General features: G+C 41.2%; 1 protein-coding gene across 8 annotated transcripts in view; it reads left to right on the top strand.

Moving 5' to 3' along the window:
- Window positions 1-25747, top strand: part of LOC147025342 (sushi domain-containing protein 1-like) — a 105207-nt gene that overhangs the window by 5619 nt on the left and 73841 nt on the right. For 7 of the 8 annotated variants that reach the window (XR_015059465.1, XR_015059464.1, XM_085886233.1 and 4 more), the window contains exon 2: window positions 20881-21051. The exons of the other annotated variant lie outside the window; for it this stretch is intronic. Coding sequence is in view for 5 of the 7 variants with exons in the window: in XM_085886233.1 (XP_085742359.1) it covers window positions 20881-21051 (171 nt within the window). In the remaining 2 variants the exon portion in view is untranslated. The remainder of the gene's footprint in view (window positions 1-20880; window positions 21052-25747) is intronic. 8 annotated transcript variants of the gene reach the window in all.

Raw genomic sequence — 25747 nt, 5'->3', positions numbered from 1 at the left:
CACCAGGACGAGGTTCAGGTCTGTCATACCGTAAGAGGGATTAACCAGGGAGAGATACTTGGGAGTCAGACACGTCTTGGGAGAGGAAAGTTTCTGTTAGGCAGATAATTTCTGGTTTGTCAGGGGCAACCTGTATGGAAAGATCTGAAAGGTTTGAGCGAAGGCCCCGGATATTTGAGGTCCACACTTTTAATGAAGAGGTAGGGGAGGAGGATTTGGGTGCAGGAGGTGGAGGGGGAGGGGGAGGGGGAGGGTAGGACAAGGGACGAGGGGGGGGAGGTAAGGAGGGTTGCTGAAAGAGTGTGGGGTATTGCAGAATAGCGAGGGGAGGGGGCCGAATGAGGAGGAGAAAAGGCTCTGTGGTGCTGGGGGAGAGGGGGGACAAGAGACAAGGAAGAAGGCAGTTGAGGATTTGAGGAGGTGTAGTGAAGAGATGGAGGCGAGAGGGCAGTGGCGGGAGGCAGGTTGGTGGATGAGAGGGGGGCAACTTAGAGAAGGAAGAGTGAGGGGGATGGAAGGTGGGAGAAAGGTGAGGGGGTGATTTGTGAGAGAGGTGAGAGGGAGGCTTGGAGGGAGAAGAGTGGGATGGTTGCTTTGAGAGTGAGAGTGAGGGGTGAGGGGGGTGAGTTGGCACTGAAGTTGGAAAAAAAGAATGGTTGATGGAAAGCGAACATCCATGGCAAACTGTGGTTTTTAAAAGTTTTAGGTCAGAGATGCGATTTAACACAATTCTTGATGGATGCAATGAAGGCGAATTCAGAGAATGGAGAGAAGAAGTGCTGTAATAGTTGGATTTTTTAGGCAAGGAATGAAGGAGAGATCGAAATGAGAAGTCTGTTAAAATAGCAGAAGAGTAGTGCATTGTGAAACAGTAAAGAGTACCACATGTGTGAGAGAGGAAGATGAAGCATTATAAGATCGTTTTTGTTGTTAATATTAATGTATGAGAGAGTTCAACAGATTGGGTCATGGAAGTGTAGAAAAAAAATCGAGGAAAAGACGAGGAGGAAGTTAAGTGTAAGAAGAAGAAGAAGCAGAATCGGGAGAAGGTGAGCGTGTTGTTGTTGTTGTTGTTGGGTATATATATTTTTTATTTTTATTTTTATTTTTTTTGAGATAAGAAGGAGATTAGTTGGGAGAATGGGGGATGTTTGGAAAGTGGGGAGTATGAAAATTGAAGGTAATGGGGAGGATAGAAATTGAAGGTAATGGGGAGAAAAAACAAACAAAAAAAAAACAAAAAACAAACGATCGAACACCGAGTGGAACCGGTAGGCCTCAAGCCGAAGCCTAGGCCTCAAACACCAGGTGAGAACGTCGACAAAAATACTCACAAAATAGCACGATTTTTGAAACAAAACCGAACGAGGAACACACAGTAACATGTAGGTGAGAAAATTAAACAGTTAAAACGGGACAAATAACAACCGGAAACTTAACTTTGAGAACGTCAGCAGGGAGCCCCGAAGGAGACCTCTCGCCGCTCCAAAACCGGAACCAGAAGTCCAATTTAAACATGCCCTTTGAAGATAATTAATGACCTTACTTAATTATATCCTTAATCAAGGCATCATCTTTGGTCAGCCCTCTGTCAGCTTGCTGGGGTCTTAATTTGGTTTTTGGTTTGGCCTATTCAAACATAAGCCTTGATTTGGAATCGTGATCTACTCTAGCGGACTAATTAAAGTATATAATTGAAATATTATATGGGATTTGAGAATTGGATCTCGTGGGCTAAATAAAGGTCGAAATCTGGAGTGAAAACTGAAAATTTTAACAAACTTGCAATTTTTATCACTAATTGTATTTATTTAAGCAAAGCATTAAGCTGAATTGTTTTTTTTCTACTATTCGGATGATTATATTTTGTGAAGAAAAGAATAAGGAATGTGCAGAAAGTGAAACTTCATTGAGTGCAACGCCGTGCTCTATAACCTTTTTTTTGAAAGCCAGGGTGATACAGTCCACAGGGTCCTCTTTTTTTCCGGCAATTACGTATGCAGTTTGCTTTTTTTCTGTTTTGTGCCATCTGCTTTTATTACAAAATATTAATATGAATATATTCATATGCTGCAATATATTAAGTTGGCAGTTTCTGCAAGTGAAGAGGTACTTTTTTGTTGCTGCAAGTGAAGAGGGGTTTTTTATTGCTTTACACCGTTTTGTGTGATCTGCTTTCATGACAAAATATTAATATAAATACAGTTTACTAATGGTTGCTTCAATATATTAATAGTCCGCAGTTGCTGAAAATGAAGAGCTATGGAGGCAGCACACACAGACATGGTACAAATGGGTACAAATGACTCTCTGTGGGGTCTGTGTATGCCTGCATGCTTGGTTACATGTGTGTGGTGTACGGGTTTCGTGGGAATGTGGTCTGAACTTGCACCCTGGCCCATGGGGTGTGGCGCTGCAGGGTGGGGTGGGAGTCTTGAGCGAGGGGAGTGGGGTGGGAGGAGGGAAAGGGAAGGGGTGGGGTGGGAATCCAGAGGGACATGGTGGGTAGGAGAGAGGGGAAGGGGTGAGGTGGATGTTTGTAGGGAGGGGGTGGGGTTGGAGGAGGCAGAAGAAAAATTTACGTGGTGACATGGCCGTCTTGCAAATCGCACATTGGACGTGCGACCGTACAGTGTGGGTGTGGGGAATTCCATGCATGTGTGCGAGTGAAGGGATGAGTATGTTAACCTTGCACATGCATGTGCAAGGTTAACATAGACTGTGAGGAGATTGGAGGAATGCATATGGGTGGGGTGGGGGGCATGCATGCAGGCAGGCCTTTACCATGTAGATAGCGTCCGCCTGGTTTTATATAGAACATGGCAGATAAAAAGAAAACGTCACTGTTTGGGTGCATTCTATCACCCTAATAATGCTCTGATGCACTGCCTTCCCTTCCCCTCATGCTGCCTTTCCTTCCCTTCAGACCACCTTCCCTTCCCCTCAGACTGCCTCCCCTTCCCCTAATGCTGCCTTCCCATTCCTACATGCTGCCTTCCCTTCCCCTCATGCTGCCTTCCCTTCACCTCCCCTCATGGTACCCCCCCTCCCAAACCCCCTCCACCACTATACAACTCTCTGGAGGTCAAGGAGAAGGGGTGACAAAGAATGTGCAAATTGGACAAATGAATGCTTAAATTTTTTTTAGCAGTTGGAACTGCTGCTTCGATCAATTCTGCAATTCATCTCAGGTTAAGAGATTCTGGAGCTAATCATGTGTTGAAATTAAATAAGGACATGAACACTGGTGCAGCTTTTTCGACAACTGGAAGAAAATGCCCTTCCTTCCCTTCCCTTCCCTTCCCCTTCCCTCATGCTTACCTCCTCCCAAAGCCCCTCCACCCCCATTGACGTCCCTTGGTGGTGCCCGGGCATTCTTCAGTAAATACGTCACCACGTAAATTTTTCTTCTGCCTCCTCCAACCCCACCCCCTCCCTACAAACATCCACCTCACCCCTTCCCCTCTCTCCTACCCACCATGTCCCTCTGGATTCCCACCCCACCCCTTCCCTTTCCCTCCTCCCACCCCACTCCCCTCGCTCAAGACTCCCACCCCACCCCTTCCCTTCCTCTTCCTTCTCCCATCCCTCCTTCTAGAGTCCCACCACACCCTTTCCCTTCCCTCATCACTCCCCACTCCCTGCCCTCCTCCCACCCCTTCTTCTGCCTCCTCCTACCCCACCCCCTCATTCTGGACTCCTATCCTTTCCCCGTGACAGGTAGTGGCTCATTATGAATTGTCAAAAATGACTGTTTAAAACCCCCTTGTGAGGTGCATCATGGTAAAACAATGTGATCCCAATAAAGATTCATTGCGATTCTTAACCTTGGGAGCTCAGAGGAGTAGCATCACAAGCAAACAGTCTCATTCGCTTTTGTATCTATACAGTACGAGCAGCGTACCAAACACTGATAGGTTTGTAGACGTCTCACCTCAAATGAACCTCATGAGTGTGTATTTGTAGAACCCGGCATTCATTGTAAATATTCAGTGTGCACATATCGCAGTGGATGAGGCACGTTTTGGGCCTACCACCTGATGGAAGATCACCAAAGTTATTTCCATTTCAACCAAGCACCTACAGGCACCTATCCCTCCACACATCGCTTCTTCAGTCCCCAACCTGCCCCTCTCCACATACTCCCCATATATTTGCTTTCAGCAATTTCCATTTGGTATTTCTCACAGCATTTCATTTTGGTTTCCCATCCAATGATCCAGAGATCAGTAGTTTCAGTTTCACTTTTCAACATCAGTTTCGTTTCGTCATTGCAACTTGTGATGTGACACAAATGGTACATGGAAAAGGTCGTCAAAAACAATTTTCAGGGCAATTTTTTTTCAATGTTCTAAGGATCTAAAGTGGCTTAAGGGTCTTAAAAGTATCTAAAGGTCTGATGGGTCGAAAGGATCTCAGCAGCATAAAGGGTCTCAGGTGTCTCAAGTTCTTTTTGGGTCTTCAGTGGTATAAAGGGTTTTATAAGGGTCTAAAGGGTTGAAATGGGTATAAGGGTCTTAAAAGGGCTTAAGGGATCTAAATGGGTCTGAAGGTCTAAAGGGCTCTTATGGCAAAAGAGCAAAAGGGGTGTAAAGTGTCCAAAGGGTCTTGAAGTGTTAAAATGGTCTTATATTGTCCAAAGGGTCTTAAAAAGTCTATAGGTCTGAAAAGTGTTGAGAGCGTCAAAGAAGGTGTATATGTCACAAAAGGGTCTAAATGGGTGTGCAGGGGTCTAAAGGGTGTAAAAGGTTTAAGGGGTCTCGGCAGCATAATGGGGTTTACAGGGTGTAAATGAGTGATAATGGGCCAAATGACCTCCTCATGACTGCTTAAAACCCCGATTGAGGTGCATTGTGGTTAAAAATCTGATCCTATAACGTTTCATTGTGATTAACATTTGGAGCGCAAAGCAGTAAGGTCACAAACAAACAAACAGCAAAACAAGGACAATTGTCCTAAAGTCACCACGGCTTCATTAAATGACGTATTCAAAAACATGCTTTGTTGTTAGACAATCGGAAGTCGGAAAGCACTCTCAAATCTATATATCATCTCCCGAAACAACTATATAGGAATATGGATCAAAATCACTTGTTTAAGACTATAGGATGTATCGAAAATTTGGAGTGTATTGTTACGAGCCAGAGTTTGAGGTTCATCATGAGGAGAAGCACTCAACTTCCTCACAAACACCCGGTCCCGAGGCCACCAGCCATGGATAATCCGCAGCGTGACGGGTTGCTCATCAACTGTGAATGCTGATTAGTAGTGCCAATTCTGGCATGGTTATCAACACTTTGCATGTTACATTACCTTTTAACGACTGCACCAAGTGGAGTGTCGAGCCCTCAGCGCACACTCAGATTACTGTCGAGCGACACAGTGAGTGTAGGCTGGCTAACAATAGTAACTTACTTACATGACAAGTGACCCGCATTTTGCAAGTTTGACCCGTTTTCTTTCTTTAAACCTGCGGACCCATTTTCGTGTCATTAAAACGCGTATTGGATGGAAAGTATGAACAATTTCAAAAATTCAATGTTTAGCTTTCATTCCACTCACATGGATTCACACAGAGTAAAATATCTGGAGCGATCCTTTCCGATATGAAAGGTACCGCTCTAGTCTGACTTGATTGGCTGGGTGACGTCATTAGCTTCACACAACCGACCAATTCCTTCAATCCTCATCTGTACGCATCGTCAATTCCTCTTGTCTACCATTTGTCATCACCCCGAATCAATCGGTCGGCCTATATGATTTCCAATTCGTTCTTCGACTTCTTGCCATGATATTTATCGGTACTTTCGAGTATTTTGAATGGTAGGATTCAATTCGGATTGTTTTAATTCGTATCCAGGGTGTCCACAAATTACCGTTCCAAATTCAAACTGCTATAAAACAAGTTGAGGTACATTCAAAGTACACCGCCCCCATGCCAAATAAATAAAGAACAAATCCTCCAGTGCACATCGCCATGCAGCACATGGAGACGGAATTTGGAGGGAGCAGTGCACTTCTGATTTAATTATGTACACATGATACTTCGTTTATGTGTACAAATGTACTTCTGAGGCAAATATGTACAAATGATACTTACTCGTCATGCAGCATATCGAGACAATTTAGAGTGAGCGGTCTGCAATAACTGATTGATTAATTGATTAATTGCATAATTAAAATAAATAATTCCTCAATCAATTGCTTAATAGCATACCTAAACCACCACTGTTTCATCCGAATCTGTAACTTTTTGAAAATTAAGCAATTCATCGAAAAATAAAAAAGTAATCGATGAATAGATTAATCAATAAATCAAAAATACTCTTTATAGCCAAATCACATGTTCGCTGTCATTTCCAAGTATCAATTTCGGTTCGGGAAATTCAAAAGGTGCCTGAGGTGCTGCCCACATGAGAAACAAAATAAATAAGGAAAAAAAAAATAAATCGATAATAATTAAGTAATTAATCAATGAACTGATTTATCAAAAAACTAAAAAATGACATACTGTATTTGTCAAAGCACATCTTCACTTTTGTCCTCAAATTTCAGCTTCCTAGCTCAAAGGATGGCTGAGATATCGCCCGCACAAACAAAAAAGCAAGAAAAACCTGCCGGGAGGTGACGATGGTTCGCGGGCATTATTGAACAATGCCACGATAGGTACAATTGAGTTAGTGGAAGCTTTTGAGGAAGCCCTACCGTAAAAAAACATATCTCTTCCATCAAAATTGACCAAAGCAAATCGGATTTTTGTTATATGTTGTACTTATGGACATTACGCACAGCTTCAAGGAAATGGAATTGCGAGAAAAAAATCGAGATAAATAAAAAGTTCAAGTGGGCCTGGCTCCGCCCACAAGGGGCATGGGATGCCCCTCATACAAAAAGACACAACTAGACCATGATATCTAGCTTGTGTCCAAGTTTCATCAATATCGCATCAAACGTCACGGAGCTATGCTCTGGAGAGAGTCCCAAACAGACAGACAGACAGACAGACGGACACACAGACACACAGACACAACGAAAATAGTGGTCACTGCTGGTGCCCACGAACCAACAAACAGAGTAAAAACTGAGTACTCCCTTCCTTCGGTGCCAGGCGATGACGTCATGCATCCCCTTAATATGGAATTGGGAAGGAGTGGTGTACAAAAACCTGTGAAATGGGATACAATGATGCGGTTTGTTGCTTGTGAATGAACGAACATTTTTCAAAGTTTTATTGTTAAGATTTATCAAGATCATCACAAAGTGTTCATCACCATTTATCATCACTTGGTCTTCATAAACCGGGCAACACTGCTCTTTATTGGGGGGACTCTATTTGCAGTAAATGGGACGTCACGCATCACAGGAAACAATTGGAAATGGAAAATGTAAATGAAACTTTAAGAAATGTTCTTTGTTTGAGAAATGTAATGTATGTATGTATGTATGTATGTATATATGTATGTATGCTGTTTTGCTTGGAACATCCTTATCATGACTGATTAGTCAACATATTAGATCACGTTTTTACCATGTTTAATTAACCCTTTGCGTGCTGCATTGTTTATGGCTGTATGGTTCCGTTGCTTAATTTAATTTTTTTCATACGGCTGTGAATTTCAAGTGGTATTTGCAAAAAAAAACACAACTTGGGTATCAAGTTAGACGAATAACCAAAATAAAAACAAAAAAAAATTGGTTAAAGTTTTTTTAATCTCGTCACAAATCTACAACTGCAGTATGCAAAAGGTTAAGAAAATAAACCCGCTTTCAACTCATACGAACCCATTTTTTGTCGCCTTCAACTTGCCATGTATGAATTCAATTGGGGTACAAAATTCCCGGTTAACACGAGGTGCATACTATACTAAATCAATGGAGGAAAAGGCACGATGAACCGGTTACATTTACAATAAGAGAAATCATCGTGGTTCCAAGGTAAGGCATCTTTGAGTAGGCCAAACAAAATGGCGGCTTAAGAATCGAGCAATGTGACAGAGGGCTGAGCAAGATAGCATGCCACCATTTTGGTAAGGCTTATTTTGGGGGGTTTTTTGTGATGAGCACCCCTTTAATTATCTTCTAAAGGGGTGTTTTAATTAATCCAAACACCCAGTTTGCATCCATGCACTCCCTTGGAGTTTTCTTGGTGTGCATGCAAAGATTTCAAGCTGTTATGTTTCATGGTTTTGGAGTTATGGAGGAGACACACTGACACACACACACACACACACACACACACACACACACACACACACACACACACACACACACACACACACACACACACACACTTATAGATGCACAAAGATTTACCAATGCTGACCTCATGTGATTTTGTCCATTTCTTAAACATCAGAGGAAAATTTGCAAACACTTGTCAAGTCAGCCAAGTTAACTTTTGAGTGAGAGCCAGCTGGGCCTTGATTAACCTTCATGCACTTCCAAGCATTCAGATGTTTTTGTTTTTTTTGCTTCTTCATCATAAAAGGAAGCACACTTGTTCAGGGAAAGTTGTGTCTTCTTATGTTCTTCTGGTGGCGTGATCTCACAGTGAGGCATCTTAGAGTAAAGACTGACAGGTTTTTGATGACATAAACATGTGGGTTCTTTTTGAGCTTTAACTCTTGGCTGTGTTAATTCAACACTAACCTGTCTGCCCTTCCCCACGATAAAAGAACACCTTGTGCTCCATATGATAAGAAAGATGATGTCTTGCCTTTTACATGCATCCTCGCCATCCCCTCCTCTCGCAAGCTATTCCCTTTCCCCTTCCCTTTTCCATTTCCCACCCCATCCTCCATACTGCTCTTATCCTTCCTTCTACTCAGTCCACCACTACCATCTGGCACACATGTTTGAGAGCACTACTGGAGTTTCAAGAGTGCTGGGAGAGGAATTTAGTACATCCAAGATGGGTTGGATAACCTTTTATCTGCTCAATTAACTGCACTAGCAGAGTACCCGCCATATGGGCGATCTTTTTCCAAGCATGTAAACATGTTCTTCTGATGCATACTTTTACTTTGGCGGTGTATAGGCAACTGACAGCTCTGTATACACAAAAAACCCCTGGGTTTACATGCATGAAGCAAAAACATACCCACTGTTTATAATCAAAAACACCTCACTGCACTGGAAAACGTGGGGACAGCAATAAAGCACAGTAAATGGTGAAGACTTGTAATACCCTCCCTCATCTGGAGGTGGCGCTACACGATACACATTTACAAAGAGAATTTACGTTCCTCCCCCTCCCCTCTTCAAGACCACCAGCAAAGATAAAAACAACCCTAAACATTAATTGGTGTCATGCTGATCCTTCATAGCAAGTCTGGATGTAATTGGCCCAGAACTGTAGGAGTAGCACGACAAACCCACAAACCCACAAACACTGAGGACATCCTGGATGGGATATTCTGGAACTGCCTCAAAACTTCCTTTCAGTGTTAAGAAGGCAGTAGCCCAGATACCAGAGAGTCCTTTTACCATCTGCAAATGACTTGTATACTTTTCTGCCAAATAACTGTAACATCTTTCTCATTAACATACAGAAGGAAACGTTTTCACAATTAAAGGTATTGTTACGAATTTGGAATTCAATCGCACACAACATACAGGTCAGCTATGTCGATAAGTGCATGTTCCCTAGATAGCTCACCTTCCATTGTTTAAATGTTTTGAAATCGATTAGATGCGCTGCGGATCGATTTAATAGTTAGGGAACGAAACAATGGAGACATCCCTCCCCCTCTTCTGTGAAGAGGAAGAAGAACCCTGCGGTGATGTCAACAACTCCCTCCCACCCGTGGTTGAGCGGAGGGGTGGATCACTAGGGCATGAGTCACGCTGGGTGTGGGGGAGGGGGTGCAAAGGATAAAGAGGACATCTTTTCTTTGTTCAAAAAAAAAGTTCTAAAAGAGTCCCGAAAGAGTTCGTGGGAGTCCCGTGGTAGGGCTGAGTTCGTGGGAGTCCCATGGCAGAGTTCTTGAAGAGTCCCGTTCTGAGTCCCGTGTGCAGAGTTCGTGTGCTGAGTCCCGTGGGAGGAGTAAGCTTTTTGCTTCGGAGAGAGCAGTCGTTCAGCAGCCGTCGGGTCCTGCTTGGCTTGCTTGGCTTGAGGTCTTCGGAAGCTTTTTGCTTCGGCTGGCTCAGTGAGCTTCGGCTGCTGCTTTGTTTTGGAAGGAACTTGAGCCAGTTGTTCAGCTCGAGCTGCGAGTGGAGGCGTCTTCTTCTTCTTCCTCTTCTTCTTGGTTCGTGGAGCTTTTCGTTCTCCATTTTGGGTCCCGGCTTGGTGCGACGCGTCAGCCTCTTCTTGGAGTTGGATCCTCGGGGAAGCGACGATCGACAGGAACGATCGGCGCTTCATCTCACCGGCACGTGTTGAGAAGCGCGGGAGGATTCGCGGGAGCTCGGGAAGGATCGCGGCGATTGGATCCAGCTCACTCTCGCTGGAGCCCGGGTCCGGACAAGTTGAAGACCACACGAGGTGGAAAGGTTCGAGTCAATCTCTGAGTTCCAGCTCACCTGTCCTCCAAGCTGGAGTTCGTGATTAAAGGCCTCAGCCACCGTTTCGTGTGTGTGTGTATGTGTGTGTGTGTGTGTGTGTGTGTGTGTGTGTGTGTGTGTGTGTGTGTGTGTGTGTGTACGTGCACGTGTGTTCGTGGGTCCGTCTAATAAGTAGGAACTGCTGTTAAGTGTAAATGACTGTACATAATAAGTAGACTGTTGTAGTTCTTTTGTCATGCTTTTGTTGCTTGTATAATTGCATACGCGTTTTGCCTTATTTAATTGCATACGTGTTTCATTATAATAAATGTCCTTGTGTGAATGTAAATCTGCTCGTTGCGTCCATTCCCTCATTGACTGAACATTTCTTGTGTTGGCAGTTCGAAAGCCGTTTGTTTGTCGTTTTAGGGAGACATTTGGACCGACGGTTTTCGGCGATTACAGCGCTCAGAATCGCGCACGGACAAGCTCGCCTCGGCGGTTTGTTCCGTACGAGATCCGTCGAGGGTGGAATACCCCGGTAGTTGGATCACGTGGGTATTTTGGTACATTGAAGATTGGCAATCGACCCTACCCCACGTGATCTGCCGATTGGCATATTTCGGTTCTTGTACAAGGACCCGTCACTCTGAGTTATCCGGGCGACGATCTATATTCCGGGCGATCGGTCGGGCCGGCTCCGTTCAGAGCGGTCGGTTGGCGGCCGACCCCCCAGCCTGTAATAGTATATTGAGAAATGAGAAAGACAAGTTTTCATTATTACCTCCCCCACTGAAGGTGGATGGAGGTTTTTTCATCCTTGTTTGTCTGTCTGTCTGTCTATTTGTTACTTCGCAATTTTGGGGGTTTTTGACAAGTATATTGATCGCTTCTGTTAAAGCCTGGTGTTGGCTCCGTGGTTAGGGTGGTGGCTTGGGATCCCAGGGTCCTGAGTTCAAGCCCTGTTGGCCGCTGAATTAATTACACCAGGGGTTGACTACTCATCCTGTCATCCTTCCGAGGTCGGCAAAATGAGTACCATTTCCAGTGTGTGTACTGGTAGAGGGGCACTGCATCAGCGACACAGTCGTACTTCAAGAAATGATAGCTACTCCGGCAGCTAAGCTGCCATACAACACCATCGCTTCTGTTTGTTTGGCTGTCTGGTCACCTTTAATTGCCAACAGGTCACAATTTTAAAACTATCTTCATGAAACTCCACCAAATGGTGGAGTTGGTGGTACGATAGAATCCTATTTATTTTTGAGGTCAAAAAGTCAAAATGGTGAAAGGTCAACAACTTTTTCACATTTCTAAAATTGTCAATTTTCATTCGATTTACTTTATATTTAAACAGTATTTGCATACCAGCTCACTGATTTCAACTGGTACCCCATATATTAAGCTGAATTCAACCACCTATTATGTTTTTTGGTCAACACAGGCCAAAAGGTCAACATTGGCCAAATTTCTAAAATTCTCAAGATTAATCTGATCAACTTGAAATTTGAAGAGCATTTGCATTATCAGTTCACTGAATTCAACCTCCTATTATTTTTGAGGTCAACATAGGCCAAAACATCAAAATAGGCCAGCATTTGTAAAATTGTCAATTTTCATCCGATTGACTTGCAATTTGAGCAACATTTTCATATAGGCTCACAGAATGCAACCACCAATTATTTTTGAGGTGAACATTGGCTAAAAGGTCAACATAGGTCATCAGTCAACAACTTGGATGGAATTTCTAAAGTCCTCAATTTTAATCCGATTGACTTGTGATTTGAACAGGATTTGCAAATCAGGTCAATGAATTCAACCAGCATTTATTTTTAAGGACAAAATGTCAACACAGGCCTAATTTCTAAATTTGAGAAAAGGGCCAAAAACAATATTTATGTATCATGATATCTCAAAAAGTTGTGCTCGAGTTATGACAAAACTAGGTGGATGAGTTGGTTAGGTGACAAGAACAAGCCGATTAGATTTTGGTTCACTTCCTGGCCATCACTAAGATACAAAACATAAACTATTCAGCCTGACAGAGGTATGAGCTCTACCAAGAGTCGTTCTACTTTGTCCTGTTTTCCAAGTGTCGCTCTGTGAGTGATTTTTCATGTCTGCCTGTTTGTCCGTGAGCAGGATATCCCAAAATGTTGTGGAAGGATTCGATCAAGATTTGGTGGATAGGTAGGGTGTGTGACAAGGATAAATTGATTAAATTTTGGTAAAGATCTGGATCCAGATCGCAAAATTATCATTTTTAAAGTGATTTTTCACCTGTGAGAGACATGGCTAAAACGCTATATATCGTGATATCTCGTAAGGTTGTTGACGGATTCGGACAAAACTTGGTGGGCAAGTTGGGTATGTAGCAAGGAAGAATTGATTCGATTTTGGTGAAGATCCAAATGTGGATCCAGATCCGAGAAAAGTGATTCTTTTAATTGATTCTCAAAAAGTTATGGATGGATTTGGATGAAACTTGGTGGATGAGTTGGTTAGGTGACAGAAACAAGCCAATTAAATTTTACTTCAAGTGAGAATCCAGATCCGGCCTATCAGTGGGATACAAAACGTAAACTAATCAGTCTGGCAGTAGAGGTATGCACTCTGTCGAGTACTCTTCTCGTGTTACAATGTGAAGGAAAGGGTTAAATACAAATACAGCCATTTGCACAATGAAAGCTAGTCTTTGATATGATGATAAAGACAAGGTTCCAGAATGTAGCACACTTGGCACCTCAAGAACATTCGTGTTGCTCCGATTTTATTGGGGCCAATCTCCATGTAGCAGGCTCCTTAAAAACAGTTTAAGCTCAAATCTGCATTCCTTTGAAGGCAAGACTAAGCTCACAGCATTCCTTGAATTCGAAGTGTTAACAAACGATAAAAGGGAATAAATGTATCACCAACATGTATCATTCATTTCGCTTAAACTCAGTCATACCCATTTGTAGCATGGGAGGGAAACAAGCCGGTCAGTGTGGTCCAGAGATAAAGCTAGAGGTTGCAAAAAAATGATAACAGACTGCTCCTTTCATGACCCTATTTACTGTTATTTTATCAATGCAAGTTTAATCCTGGGATACTGTTCCACCAATAGTAAGTACTTTTAATTTTTTTGTGAAAAACTGGAAAGATTCACCAGTTGGCAGATACACTTCACTTTCTCAAGCAGACTGATCGCCCTGGAAATAATTTGATAGTATGATAAAGATTCTCTTTCTACCTCAGTCAATTGTGCTATTAAGTTGAGTTCAATGGCAATGGTTTCAGAATTTAAACACCATCGAGATGAAGAAACATTTTGTATTCAGTAAACATGCACAAGCGAGCGGTATGTCTTTTCAGTTTCCAGCTATTCTTTATGAATTTGTTCAACTGTTGATACATGTTTCTCCACGTAAGATTGTGGGTATGAAATGTTGTAAATATTAACGCAACTCTTAAAGGATCCATGGCAAATAAATTTACAATGACAAGCAGTACTGATCGATGAGCATAGTGTCAGAGTTTCCGAAATACAGAAAAGCCCTGCATGGATGGCCAGGCTCCAGGGTTAGTACTTTTGTTGGGGGCACAGTGGGTGAAGCCCCCAGCCACTCCTGAATTTGTATGATTTTTAAAGCCGAAGGAGGGTGATCAAAAATTGCATTGACAGACAAAATGACAACAAAACTCGAAAGCATAATCTTAATGTCCATGTAACACAAGCTTTCAGCGTACAATGTTAATACTTTTAATAACTAGAATTTGCATTCCTCTGCCAGTCTGAACATGTTCCATATTATAGCCCACTGATAGGCCGGATGTGCATCCGTACCTTAACCAAAATCTCATCGGCTTGTTTTTGTCACCAACCTGACTCATCCACCAACTTTCAGCCAAATCCATCAATAACTTTTTGAGATATCATGCTATGTATCGTTTTTGGCCCTATCTCTCAATCGTGAAGAACCAGTTAAAAATTCGAGTCTCTGTATCCAGATCTCTGATCTTCACCAAAATCTCATAAATTCATCTTTGTCATGCACCCAACCTGTCCACCAAGTTTCGTTTGAATCCGTCTGTAATTTTTTTGAGATATCGTGCTATATATTGTTTTTCACTTATCACTCGATGGTGGAGAACCACTTGAAAATTTGCCAACTAAAGACCTTGAAAATGCTCAATTAGGAACATTGTACACACTAGGTATTACAGAAGAGCAACTGTTGTTAATCCTATAACATGACTTACATGACTCCGTGCACTGTCTGTATGAAATAATAATACTTGATCTTGAGAATAACTGTTTGGGATGGAACTGTTAAATGCTGAAACTTCAAGGCATCAAGTTTGTAAAACACGAATCACAAAATGTTTTCAAATTGAACAACTTAGGTTTTGTTATTATATCCACTTGTTAAATACAATGATGACAGTTTAGGCATTCTGAAAATTATGAAAACTCTTGCTTTGCTTTGCTCATTCGATTACATTGTTTTGGCAGAAGCCTTCGCTGATATGATCTCATAGAGGTTGCACGTTTGGGTTTCCATCAATGCGTTTCTGTGTGATAAGAATCAGTTTCTAACCTGAGAGATTTGTGAACTTGCACTTGATCTTAAGTTGATACTTTATTGCACTAATCAAACTCCACAGAACATTGGTGTGTGTGCTTAACATGAATACAGGCTCAGGGATCTGATTAATTTGGTATTCTTCAAATTCTTCCTCCATATTGTTCAGCTCTTTTTGGTGACAACCTCATGATCGTTGAAACCATTGAAGAAAGTATGAGATACCTTCACTTCATGCCTGACTTTACTGTGTAATATCAAGATGAAATTTGTGTGTGAGGAACTATATTTTCCATGAAAACTTCAACAGTATGTTGTCAAGTGCTGATTTGTAGAAGTTCCTTGGAGCAGCATATAATTTGTCCTTCTGGTTAAAATATGCTGCAAAGTACTCTTCCATCTCTTCACCTGCCAGGCACATACATGTTTCTTGTCAGACTGACGTGCAGATAACTGTTTTCACTTTGGTAGTTAGCCTCTGGTATGAAGGTGGCGTTACTCATTTGGGGCCCAGTGGAGCCCCTATCAACCTATCAATTTGTCATTACACTCGTATACACATTTTGACGTCCGTTTGTCTGACATCAATGTATTTGATCGTTACTTATGCAATCTCAACCAATTAAATTTGCAAAGAGGATGACGGGTCATAAGGCAAAGGTTGTAGAGACTTCATTTGTCCTCCTCACCAGGAATTCCAAAGGGGTGTGACACAAATGTGTTCCGTGTATTGCCGCTCCCGGTGGTGGTGGGAGAGGGTATTATGAATGACGTTTCAGAACCCTCAATTGTATCATATCTCACGAGTAAGAGGACTCCGTTATGTTTTCATACTTGTTTAACCCATGTTGCTTTAGGCTCAATTGCAAAAAAATCCAGAGGAACTCCCATTTTAGTCCACGAGCCAGTAGGGTTGGTCGGTACCATCTAGTGAGAATAATTCTGAGAGTGATTTTTGCCAAGGTATACAACCCTAGAGTTATAAAGTATGTGATAGCATGGCATCGGTGGTAGCTCTTTGTGTGTTGTTACCCTGTTTATATGCCTACCCTTAAATATGCTTTTGTGCAAAATGGCCAGTACAAGGTAAGACATCCGACTTCAACTTAACAACATTTTTTTAGATCCTCAGGGAGGATCTGTAAGTCTTACTCACGTTGTTGTTCTTGTGGACTTTTTAGCCGCGTTGCGTAGCGAACGCTGGCTCAAAGAGAGCTCCACATTGTTCTTCTTCTTCTTGTTCATCTTCTTCTTCTTCTTCTGGTGAAGCCAAAACCTTTCTGGGGGTGAGAATAGGGAGTGAAGCAGGCAGGGAGGCTACATGGAGGGTACCTGATGCCCTGAGGCATCTGATGCCCGAAACGCACTTGACGCCCTAAAGACACCTGATGCCCTGGAGACACCTGATGCCCTGGAGACACCTGATGCCCTGGAGGCACTTGATACCCTGGAGACACTTGATACCCGAGAGACACTCGATGCCCTGGAGGCACAGGATGCCCTGAGGGCACCTGATTCCCTGGGGCCACCTGATGCCCTGGGGGTACCTGATGCCCTGGAGGCACTCGATGCCCTGGAAGCTAGACTGATGGAGATTGACTGATGGAATGATGTGGCTCTTGGACACATTTGTCCTTGTTTGTTTCACAGCCTACAGTTTTCATCGAAATTTCCTGAAACGGCGTATATATGTAAAAATACCCTGCGCAGACAGTAACGATCTCCGATTTTGAAAATTCCTCGGAGAAAAAAACTTATGACGTCAAAATATCTCCACTAATGGAAATCGCCTAAAAAATTATCTCAAACTAGGCAAGCTTTTTGATTTCTGTTTGCGGGAATCGAACAGGGCATTAGCAGAGATGAATTACCGCACATATGATACATCATTATGACGTCATGTCAATTTTTATGACATCATTCCTATTTTTTGTTTCACAACCCAGAGTTTTCATCGAATCTTCGTGAAACTTGCCATGTATATGCAGAAACCCACGCGCAGGCAGTAACCATCTCCGATTTTGGAAATTCTTCCTAGAAAAAATAATTGACGTCATAATATCGTCGCTAATGGAAATCGCCTATACCATTATCTCCGAAACTAGGCAAGCTGTTTGAATTTTGTTTGTGGGAATCAAGCCGGGCATTAGCACAGATAATTTATCGCAAACCTGATACATCACAATGACGTCATATTCGTTTTTATGACGTCATCATTAAGAGGACGAGGATCTTGGCTCATTCGATCTTGTTTTATCAGTGAAACATCAACAATGAAATTTGTCTCACCTTTTGCTGGGATAATTTGCTTCTCAACCAAAAGTGCGAAACATACCTTGGATGAAAGGTATGTTGTTGGTGACATTTATATATCAGTCTATTTCCTGTGTGATAAATCATTCTGCCTTTAGAAAGGTATTTGTCGATCATTTACTGTGGAAAGTAAATACAAGTTCTGGAACAATATAATTACATGGGTGTTTTGCAAATTTATGAAGAAATCCAAAAATCTAAATTTCTTTTTTGTATGTTGTATATTAAGATCAGTATAGCAGACAATGTTACTCCACCTCCCCAAATGAAAAAAAAATACCTAATTTGAACGGATTTATGTTGTTTGGTCAATGTCATGATATTTTCCCTGTTGTTATTGAAGGATACTTTCCAAGAATCAAACAAAGGTAAATGATAGCATGTTCATGAACAAGATTAATGTTTTGTCCCTGTAATTTCTCAAAAAATACAGAATTTCAGGGATTTCGATACTCAATAATGCACATATGAAGGTATCAAACACCCGTATTACACAATATAAACCAATAAGATGGTAGGAAGATGGTTCATCATGTGCAATCTGATGAATAAGTCAAAGGTGAAAATGAAACACAATCTGCTGTTGTAGGGTATAAAATTACAGAACAGAAACACAAATGTGGTATTCCACACTAACGAGGCCATTACCTCAGTCCAATGTGTTGCTGATAAACATATTGTCTTATGAACCAAAGATGGGTCCTTTATAGTTTCGAAGACATCTCTGATCATATACACTGATTGTAAGTGATATAAAATGTTCAAGATGAACTTAAATATCATAATCATTATCCAGTTCTTCAATGTGCTCATCTAAACTTTCTCCATCGTCTGACTCAAAGATGGAAATGTTCTGCAATGTATCAGCACTGGATTATCAGTGCCTGTAATTGCAAACACTAAACTCTTGGCTAGTTTTAACAACTGTTTTGAAAAGCAAATGCCATGAGCTCATGCCTAACAATTTTCAAGAAGATATAGCCTATAATAAGAGAGAACCATTAGTTTTAAATAGAATGTCTTCTTTTATCTTGCGCCGGTTTCAGAAAAGTTTATTTTGGGATGGGGTTACTAAACGGCGAATAACACACAAAGGGCTACCACCAATGCAATGCTATAACAAAGTTTCTGACTGGAGAGATCTATTCCCTGCCAAAAATTATGATGAGCATTATTCCCATCGGATGGTACCGGTGGCCAAAAGTTACTGGCTCTGGCTCATGGCCTAATTTTATTGCCTATTCTGCATTGGAAAGGTGTATATACGGGAGCTTGAGCGTCGTTCCACCTTATCGTGCCATTTTTCCAAGGATATCTCAGAATAATGATAATATAGCATGTTAATAATAATATTCAACATTACAGTGTTGCAAAATAATAATATTAATTATAACATGAACAATAATAATAATCATACAATAATTGGCAGTAATAAAAAGAATAACGTGATCCCCCGCCAGCTGCTCCCTTAGATAAATTTCAAATTATTTTATGTCATTCGAATAATGGTAACCTCCTTATCTCAACACCAGCCATAAACATAAACTCATGCAAAAAGCTGGTCCATGGGGTATGTTCCATTACCAATAAGCTTGCTATCGCTCGCCGAGCCAGCTGTTCCTTATCATCTGTTTTGTTCGAGTGTTTGCTTGAGTGCTTCACCCACTTGGCGAGACCTAGCTGGCTGCTTGGTCATGGAACACACCCCAGCACATGTGCTCGGCCTTGGACCCTTTTCTGGTTTTGACATTTGTGTAATGAAAAAGTTAATTTTGGGTGATTTTCTACCCTACCCCCACACTATTGTTGAGCTTTTCTCTCTTTTTAGCGCTGCTGGCATAGTTCCGTCGATATAAAATAATATCGATATATATATATATATATATATATATATATATATATATATATATATATATTTTAACATTAGGAATTAAACAAATTTTATTGTGATTATTGTTGTATTTGTATACATTAAAAGTAGTTATTATTCCACTCGCTTTCTTAACGAACCTGACCTCACCCCTAATTTTGTAATTGTCCTGTCTCGTTAAACATCAGGGAAAACCTTTTTAATTGATTCATTACATTACGTCACAGTGGTTTCTTTCGTTGCGATGGAGCATTCCCTTTGTGCTGTGTTTATCACAAGTCACAAGTTGTAATCTCGTGGCCCTGTGCAATTACACGGGATGCTTGCCCCTAACTTCGCCTCTGGGCGAGTATCACATGCATTGTTGGCCTTATATGGGCACCCAGTACATTGTACCCTGCCTCGTGATGTCACCACCCTGTTTGCCCTACACCAATTCGTGGTTTGGCCCTAAATTATTGGGAAGTCCCTCCATTTAACCTCTCAACTCCTCCCGAACGTTCGAGGCTCGGGCTTTGGCACCAAAATGAGCAAGTCCCTACCATTGCTTGGCCAGACTCCTCTACAAAGCACAAATAAGACAAATTACAAAGGATAGAACATTAAAAGGGAGAAGCAGTTTTAGACACAAACATTCGGGAGGGAGGATACAGCTTTCTATACAAATATCAAAGCATAATCCTTCATCACAATTAAATTTCCTCACTCTTATGTAAATACATGTACTAATGGAATAACTATTTCTAAACTATACAATATTAACCCCAAGAAGCAATTCCTGCAACATTATGTTGTATGGCCCATGTACCCTGGTGTTTCCATTTTGTCCACCATATGTATATCTATTTTATAAATTATTTTTACTTCTCTCTTTGTAACTTGAAAAAGACTTATCATTAGCATTATGGATAGACTTTCTTCCCCAGAGTCTGATAGGTTGGTAGTTTGAGTCTTATCTTCGCTCAGTCATCCCAAAAACTTTTCAAATGGCATCTGCTGCTTCCTCACTTGATAATTTGGCAGATAGAACACAGAAATAGAACACAGTGTAACCCAGTGGGTTACCAAAGTTGTACTGTATTTTGTAAACAAGTCAAGTGACATTATATTCTTTGAAAATATATATTTTATTTCCCTTTGTGACCTCACATCATTGAAAGCATTTTTGCATCCCCATCCTCAGTTGTCCTAATGGTTGGCAGGATTGCCGAGAGGTATGCACACTCTCCTCTAAGCTATCTACCCTGGGTTTGAATCCTGACCCAGCTATAAACTGTCATTCCGGTGTTTCACAGACAGGGTGATCCATCAGTGTGTGTGCTGTCCCTTGGATGGATGTTAAACGGAGATCCCGTCTGTTGGCATTAGTTGGTGGATGTTGAATATCCCACAGTGTTCTTTGTGAGGAATAGGCAAGCTATCACTGACACCATGGCCTAATTCCAAATTCCTTTCCGAACTACTTCTTTCAGTGCCAGGCCTGGCTTGTTGCTTTGTGAAGGACTTTGGCCAAAAAAACTTCCAACCCCAGCCAACCCCACAAGAATGTGGAAATAATTGTGGCCATTAATGAAAGAAGAAGAAGATCCTCGTTTCTCCAAAAATTTATCTTTCATTGTCTCATGCTTCACTTTTGCTTTTTTGTTTCAGGCATGAATGGTCAGGCCAGTTTTGAGTACAATGCGGACGATTATGAGGAACTCAGCACTGATGATCCAGATGACATCTGTCAGACGTGTCATCCAGATGCTGTGTGTTCATCAGAGAAAACGTGCACATGCAAGGAAGGATTTGTGGGTACTGGACACATAAAATGTGATGGTAAGTCTGAGAGTTAGCAATTAGCATGCATGATTGATTCTCCAGCTTTTGCTAAAATACGACTAGATTAATCTGTATTTATTTTTCAAGAATACTTAACTATGTTCCAAACATAAGGACAGGAGTTAAATATATATTCCATCAATCATGATAATATATATATATATATATATATATATATATATATATATATATATATATATATATATTTATATATATATATATATATATATATATATATATATATATATATATATATATATATATATATATATATATATATCTTCCCTGTGTCGTAAGAGGCGACCAGGGTTGCGTCAGGAAGGGCATCCGGCGTAAAACATGTGCCAAATCACTATGCGGATCATACGGATGATCCGCTGTGGCGACCCCTAACGGGAGCAGCCTAAAGAAGAAGAAGAAGATATATATATATATATATATATATATATATATTTAATTTTCCACAATTGAGAAATAGGGCCAACAACTATATCTTGCATGATATTTTAAAAAGTGTTGGATGGTTCATTTTTCAAAAAAAACAAACGGAATTTGGTGGAGAGCTTCTGAGTGTGATAAGGAAGATTTGATGAAATTTTGGTGAAAATCATCATCCGGATGAGAATTAAATTTTTTTTTTCATTTTCCAAGTGATTCTTCAAAAGTGAGAGACAGGGCTAAAAATTATATCGTGTATAGCAAGATATTTCAAAAAGTTATGGACGGGTTATTACAAAACTTGGTGAAAGAGTTGGGTTGGTGACAAGAACAAGCCGGTTCGATTTTATTTCAGGTATCGATCAAGATCCGGCCGATCAGTCGGCAACAAAACGTAAAGTGTTCACCCTGGCGAAGGTGTGCGCTCTCCCTGAGTGCCGTTCTCGTACTTAATGCTGATTTCTTCGTTCTTCTAACGTGTTAGAAGAAGCATACACAATCGGATAGGATTGATTTAACCTTAAAACATATTGAGTAGAAGAAACACATAGGTTGTGACAGAATGCAGAAATTTGAAAGAAGTGGAAGAAGGAAAGTGAAACTGAGAAATGGAGTGATTTAGAAAAGATAACAATTGTGAGTGATAAAAGGGAAAGAGCTTGAAAAGATTGATAGATTGTTTGATTATGTGCTCTGCCTGAAAGCAGGTCTTCAGTTGCTTGGCAAGGATGATACTAGGTGGGTTGCCATTGCTTTTGCTGTAGTTAGTTTGGGTAGGAATTTATCGTTTGTTCAGGGTGCCAGCGATAACTCGTTTACTCTTGGCGAAGGACATTTCAACGTCCACCAACTAATGACAGCAGACAGGACACCCGGCTTAACGTACATTCGATGGACGGCGAAAACATTGTTGAATCACTCCTGTGAAACACCGGTGCTAATGCCCGGCTTGATTTCCGCAAACAAAATTCAAACAGCTGGTCTAGTTTCGGAGATAATGGTATCGGCGATTTCCATTAGCGGCGATATTATGACGTCAACTTTTTTTCTAGGAAGAATTTCCAAAATCGGAAATGGCTACTACCTGCGCGTGGGCTTTCTGCATATACATGGCAAGTTTCACGAAGATCCGATGAAAACTCTGGGTTGTGAAACAAAAAATGTCAAAAAATAGGAATGACGTCATAAGAATTGATATGACGTCATAGTGATGTATGATATGTGCGGTAATTCATCTCTGCCAATGCCCCGTTCGATTCCCGCAAACAGAATTCAAAAAGCTTGCCTAGTTTGCGATAATTTTTTAGGCGATTTCCATTAGCGGAGATATTTTGATGTCATAACTTTTTTTCGAGGAGGAATTTTCAAAATCGGAGATGGTTTCTGTCTGCGTAGGATATTTTTACATATATATGCCAAGTTTCAGGAAGTTTCGATGAAAACTGTAGGCTGTGAAACAAAAAAAGTCCACAACAAGAAGATTAAGAACAACAACGTGAGTAAGACTTAAAGATCCTCCAGGAGGATCTAAAAAAAAATTCACAAGAAGTTGGTGGTTAGTTCGTGGGTGTACAAAGATCCTTTGATATCACAACTTCTTGTTATTTTCTGGTTGATTCGATTTGATTATGAAAGTTGGTTAGAATGAAACAAGGCTTTGTAGTTGCAATAGTACGTGTAGATGCCTTTTTTTTTCCGACAAAAAACTAATGTAATCCATTTGTTTGTATAATGGAGGCTTCTGTGATGTCGTGGTGATAAAACAACACGGTAGCAAAAATTATAAATGCTTGCGAGAACTACAAGTAAGTTAGAAAATCGTGGAAACTTGTACGTTTTTTTTTCTTTTGAAAAGCTTACCTTTATACAGTACTAGCTGGGGGTACCTGGCATTGTCCAGGTGAAAAAGAACATCAACAAATTTGAAATGAGGGCAAATATAATTGAAAAACAATTACATCCAAATCATAATCCAGCAAAAATGTCAAAAAGTAATAAGGATGTCTGGATTTTCCTCAAAAAAGTATGCAAACAAGGTTAAGGGATGGTCACAAGAAATGATCATGTGACACCATCCCTATATCTTTCTTTGAATAATGGTTGTTCTCAACAACCACTGGTCCGATCTAATTGAAACTTGCCAGGTATATTGCTGGGGCCCTGTGGATGTGCCTTTTCAAGGTTTGATACTAATCAGACAAGTGGTTCCCAAGTTATGGCCATTTATTTACCAAACCAATGACAGGACACATTGCTGCGTAGGCGTGGCCGTTGGGGAAGAGATCCTCAGCCGCATTCCCCATTATGGGTTACAACGTACGGACTTCCGGAAAGTGATGACTTACTCTATTATAATAATTTCTCAATTTCTTATGCGCATTTATAGATAAATACAATGCCCCAATCCAGTCGGCGTTTACGAGAGCGAAGGAACGGCCTGTGTAGTTGTTTGAAAGTTTTTTTTTTTGCACGTATGGCCACGCACATATGGCCACGCACGTACGGGCACGCGAGAGCGAAGGAACTCAGCAAGTCAGCAAGTGTGGTTGTTGTTTCTGGCATGTGGTTTGAAAGTTTTTTTTTTTTTTGCATGTTCGGCCATGCACGTATGGCCACGCACGTACAGCCACACACGTACGGCCACGCACATACGGGAACACACATACGGGCATGCACTAGTCCTCCAAAAGGCCATAAAGATGGCACACTTCATGGGACTGGAGCACAGACTTGGCCAGTAAAGGAACGGAGGTCAGCAAGTGATGTTGGTCCTCTGACTGTATGCAGAAGTAGGCAGAGAAAAAGCATTCATGGAAGTTTGAATGGACTGTATATACCATGCCAAATGCATCACCAGATTTGACTCTAGGATGGCTATCAACAGGTGAACCTTGCACACACATCTCTTCCAGATCTTTTTGGTGGCTTTCCAGGTGTAATATTTTGGCACAACAGGGTTCTTGCAAAATCATCTTGTTGGCAAAGCTTAAAGAAAGCAGTGAGTGTGGTTGTTGGTGGTTCTTGTACTTGCTGGTGGATGTTTTCATCTGTAAAGGAAACCCTCTGTCCATTCTCGAGATGGACTGCAAGCTGTACCACTGTGGGATAGTGCTCATGAATTGGAAAACTCAAGATTCTCCAAACTACCTCACTGCTGGAAATGTACCTTGCAGTTTGATACTGTTAAACTTTTTTTCTGGCCTCATTGTGCAAGGCAAAGACTACCATGTCATGACCATTGTTGATGTGCGAGCAGACATACTTGATGGACTTGATGGAGCTGCAGAATTCAACATTAATGTGTGCCTCGAAGATATTGCATTGTGGAGGAGAATATAGAACAACCCACTGGTTATCAATTACTATTTCCTCACCATTGCAACATTGCTTCTTTTTGGTGGTGAAGCCACCATCTGGTCTCCTTCTTCAGTAGAGTGGATATCCATCTTGATCTGTCTGTCTCTTGTCGAAGCTTTCTTGGGAATTTTTTTGACAATTTTCCATCTTTTATGCAGGCAGATTGTAGGTCAAGTGTTCCACAGGACCTATGGATCATTTGTTTTGTCACAGTGCTATCAGGATAGGATAGTCCTGTGGATCAGATGGATTGCAAGTGAACGTAATCAAGAGGTCAGGCCTGCCATAATTTCGAACATATGCCATTGCGTCTTGAGTTTTTTTCAAACATTTTTCGAGGAAAGGCAGACAGACTTTTAAAATTACTTGACTCCTCTGTGTGCATGGCCACTCAGGACAAGATTCTGTAAAAATTGACAAATTCAGAGCGAAATCACTGATAAACTACAGGTTCGTGTCCTGATTCATGTTCAAAATATAACACTCAAATTAAATTAAGTTGTTCCTCGATCATAGACCGACGTCTGTAGACAGACAGACAAAGTGAAGCAATTGCTTTTCCCCACATTGCGCTTCGTGTGTGGGGTAATGCGCCTTGTTTGCACATAAACTGGTATTTTCAATAAATACCAAAATGAGTTCAGTTGAAGTGATCTCTTTGTGACGTGTATTTCATTCTTTTTGTCTTCACTGACTAAGGCTTATGGAGGAGATTCTACATGCAACATATGCAGGACAATGACACAAGTTATCAGAGTGATTTTTACAAAAATGGATTTCCTTCGCCGTAAGCAAGGTTTTGATCAGCGCTGCCTTTTCATTATTAGCATTCTAGAGGTCAGAACGGTGAAGGCAATTAAGAATCAACTGCAATGTGTGGACTGGCATTACATATAGA

This window comes from Eptatretus burgeri, chromosome 6 (genome assembly GCF_056783735.1).
Source record: "Eptatretus burgeri isolate ZD-2024b chromosome 6, Ebu_testis_v1, whole genome shotgun sequence".
Taxonomy (NCBI): Eukaryota; Metazoa; Chordata; class Myxini; order Myxiniformes; family Myxinidae; genus Eptatretus; species Eptatretus burgeri.
This window is presented reverse-complemented; position numbering and strand designations above follow the sequence as displayed.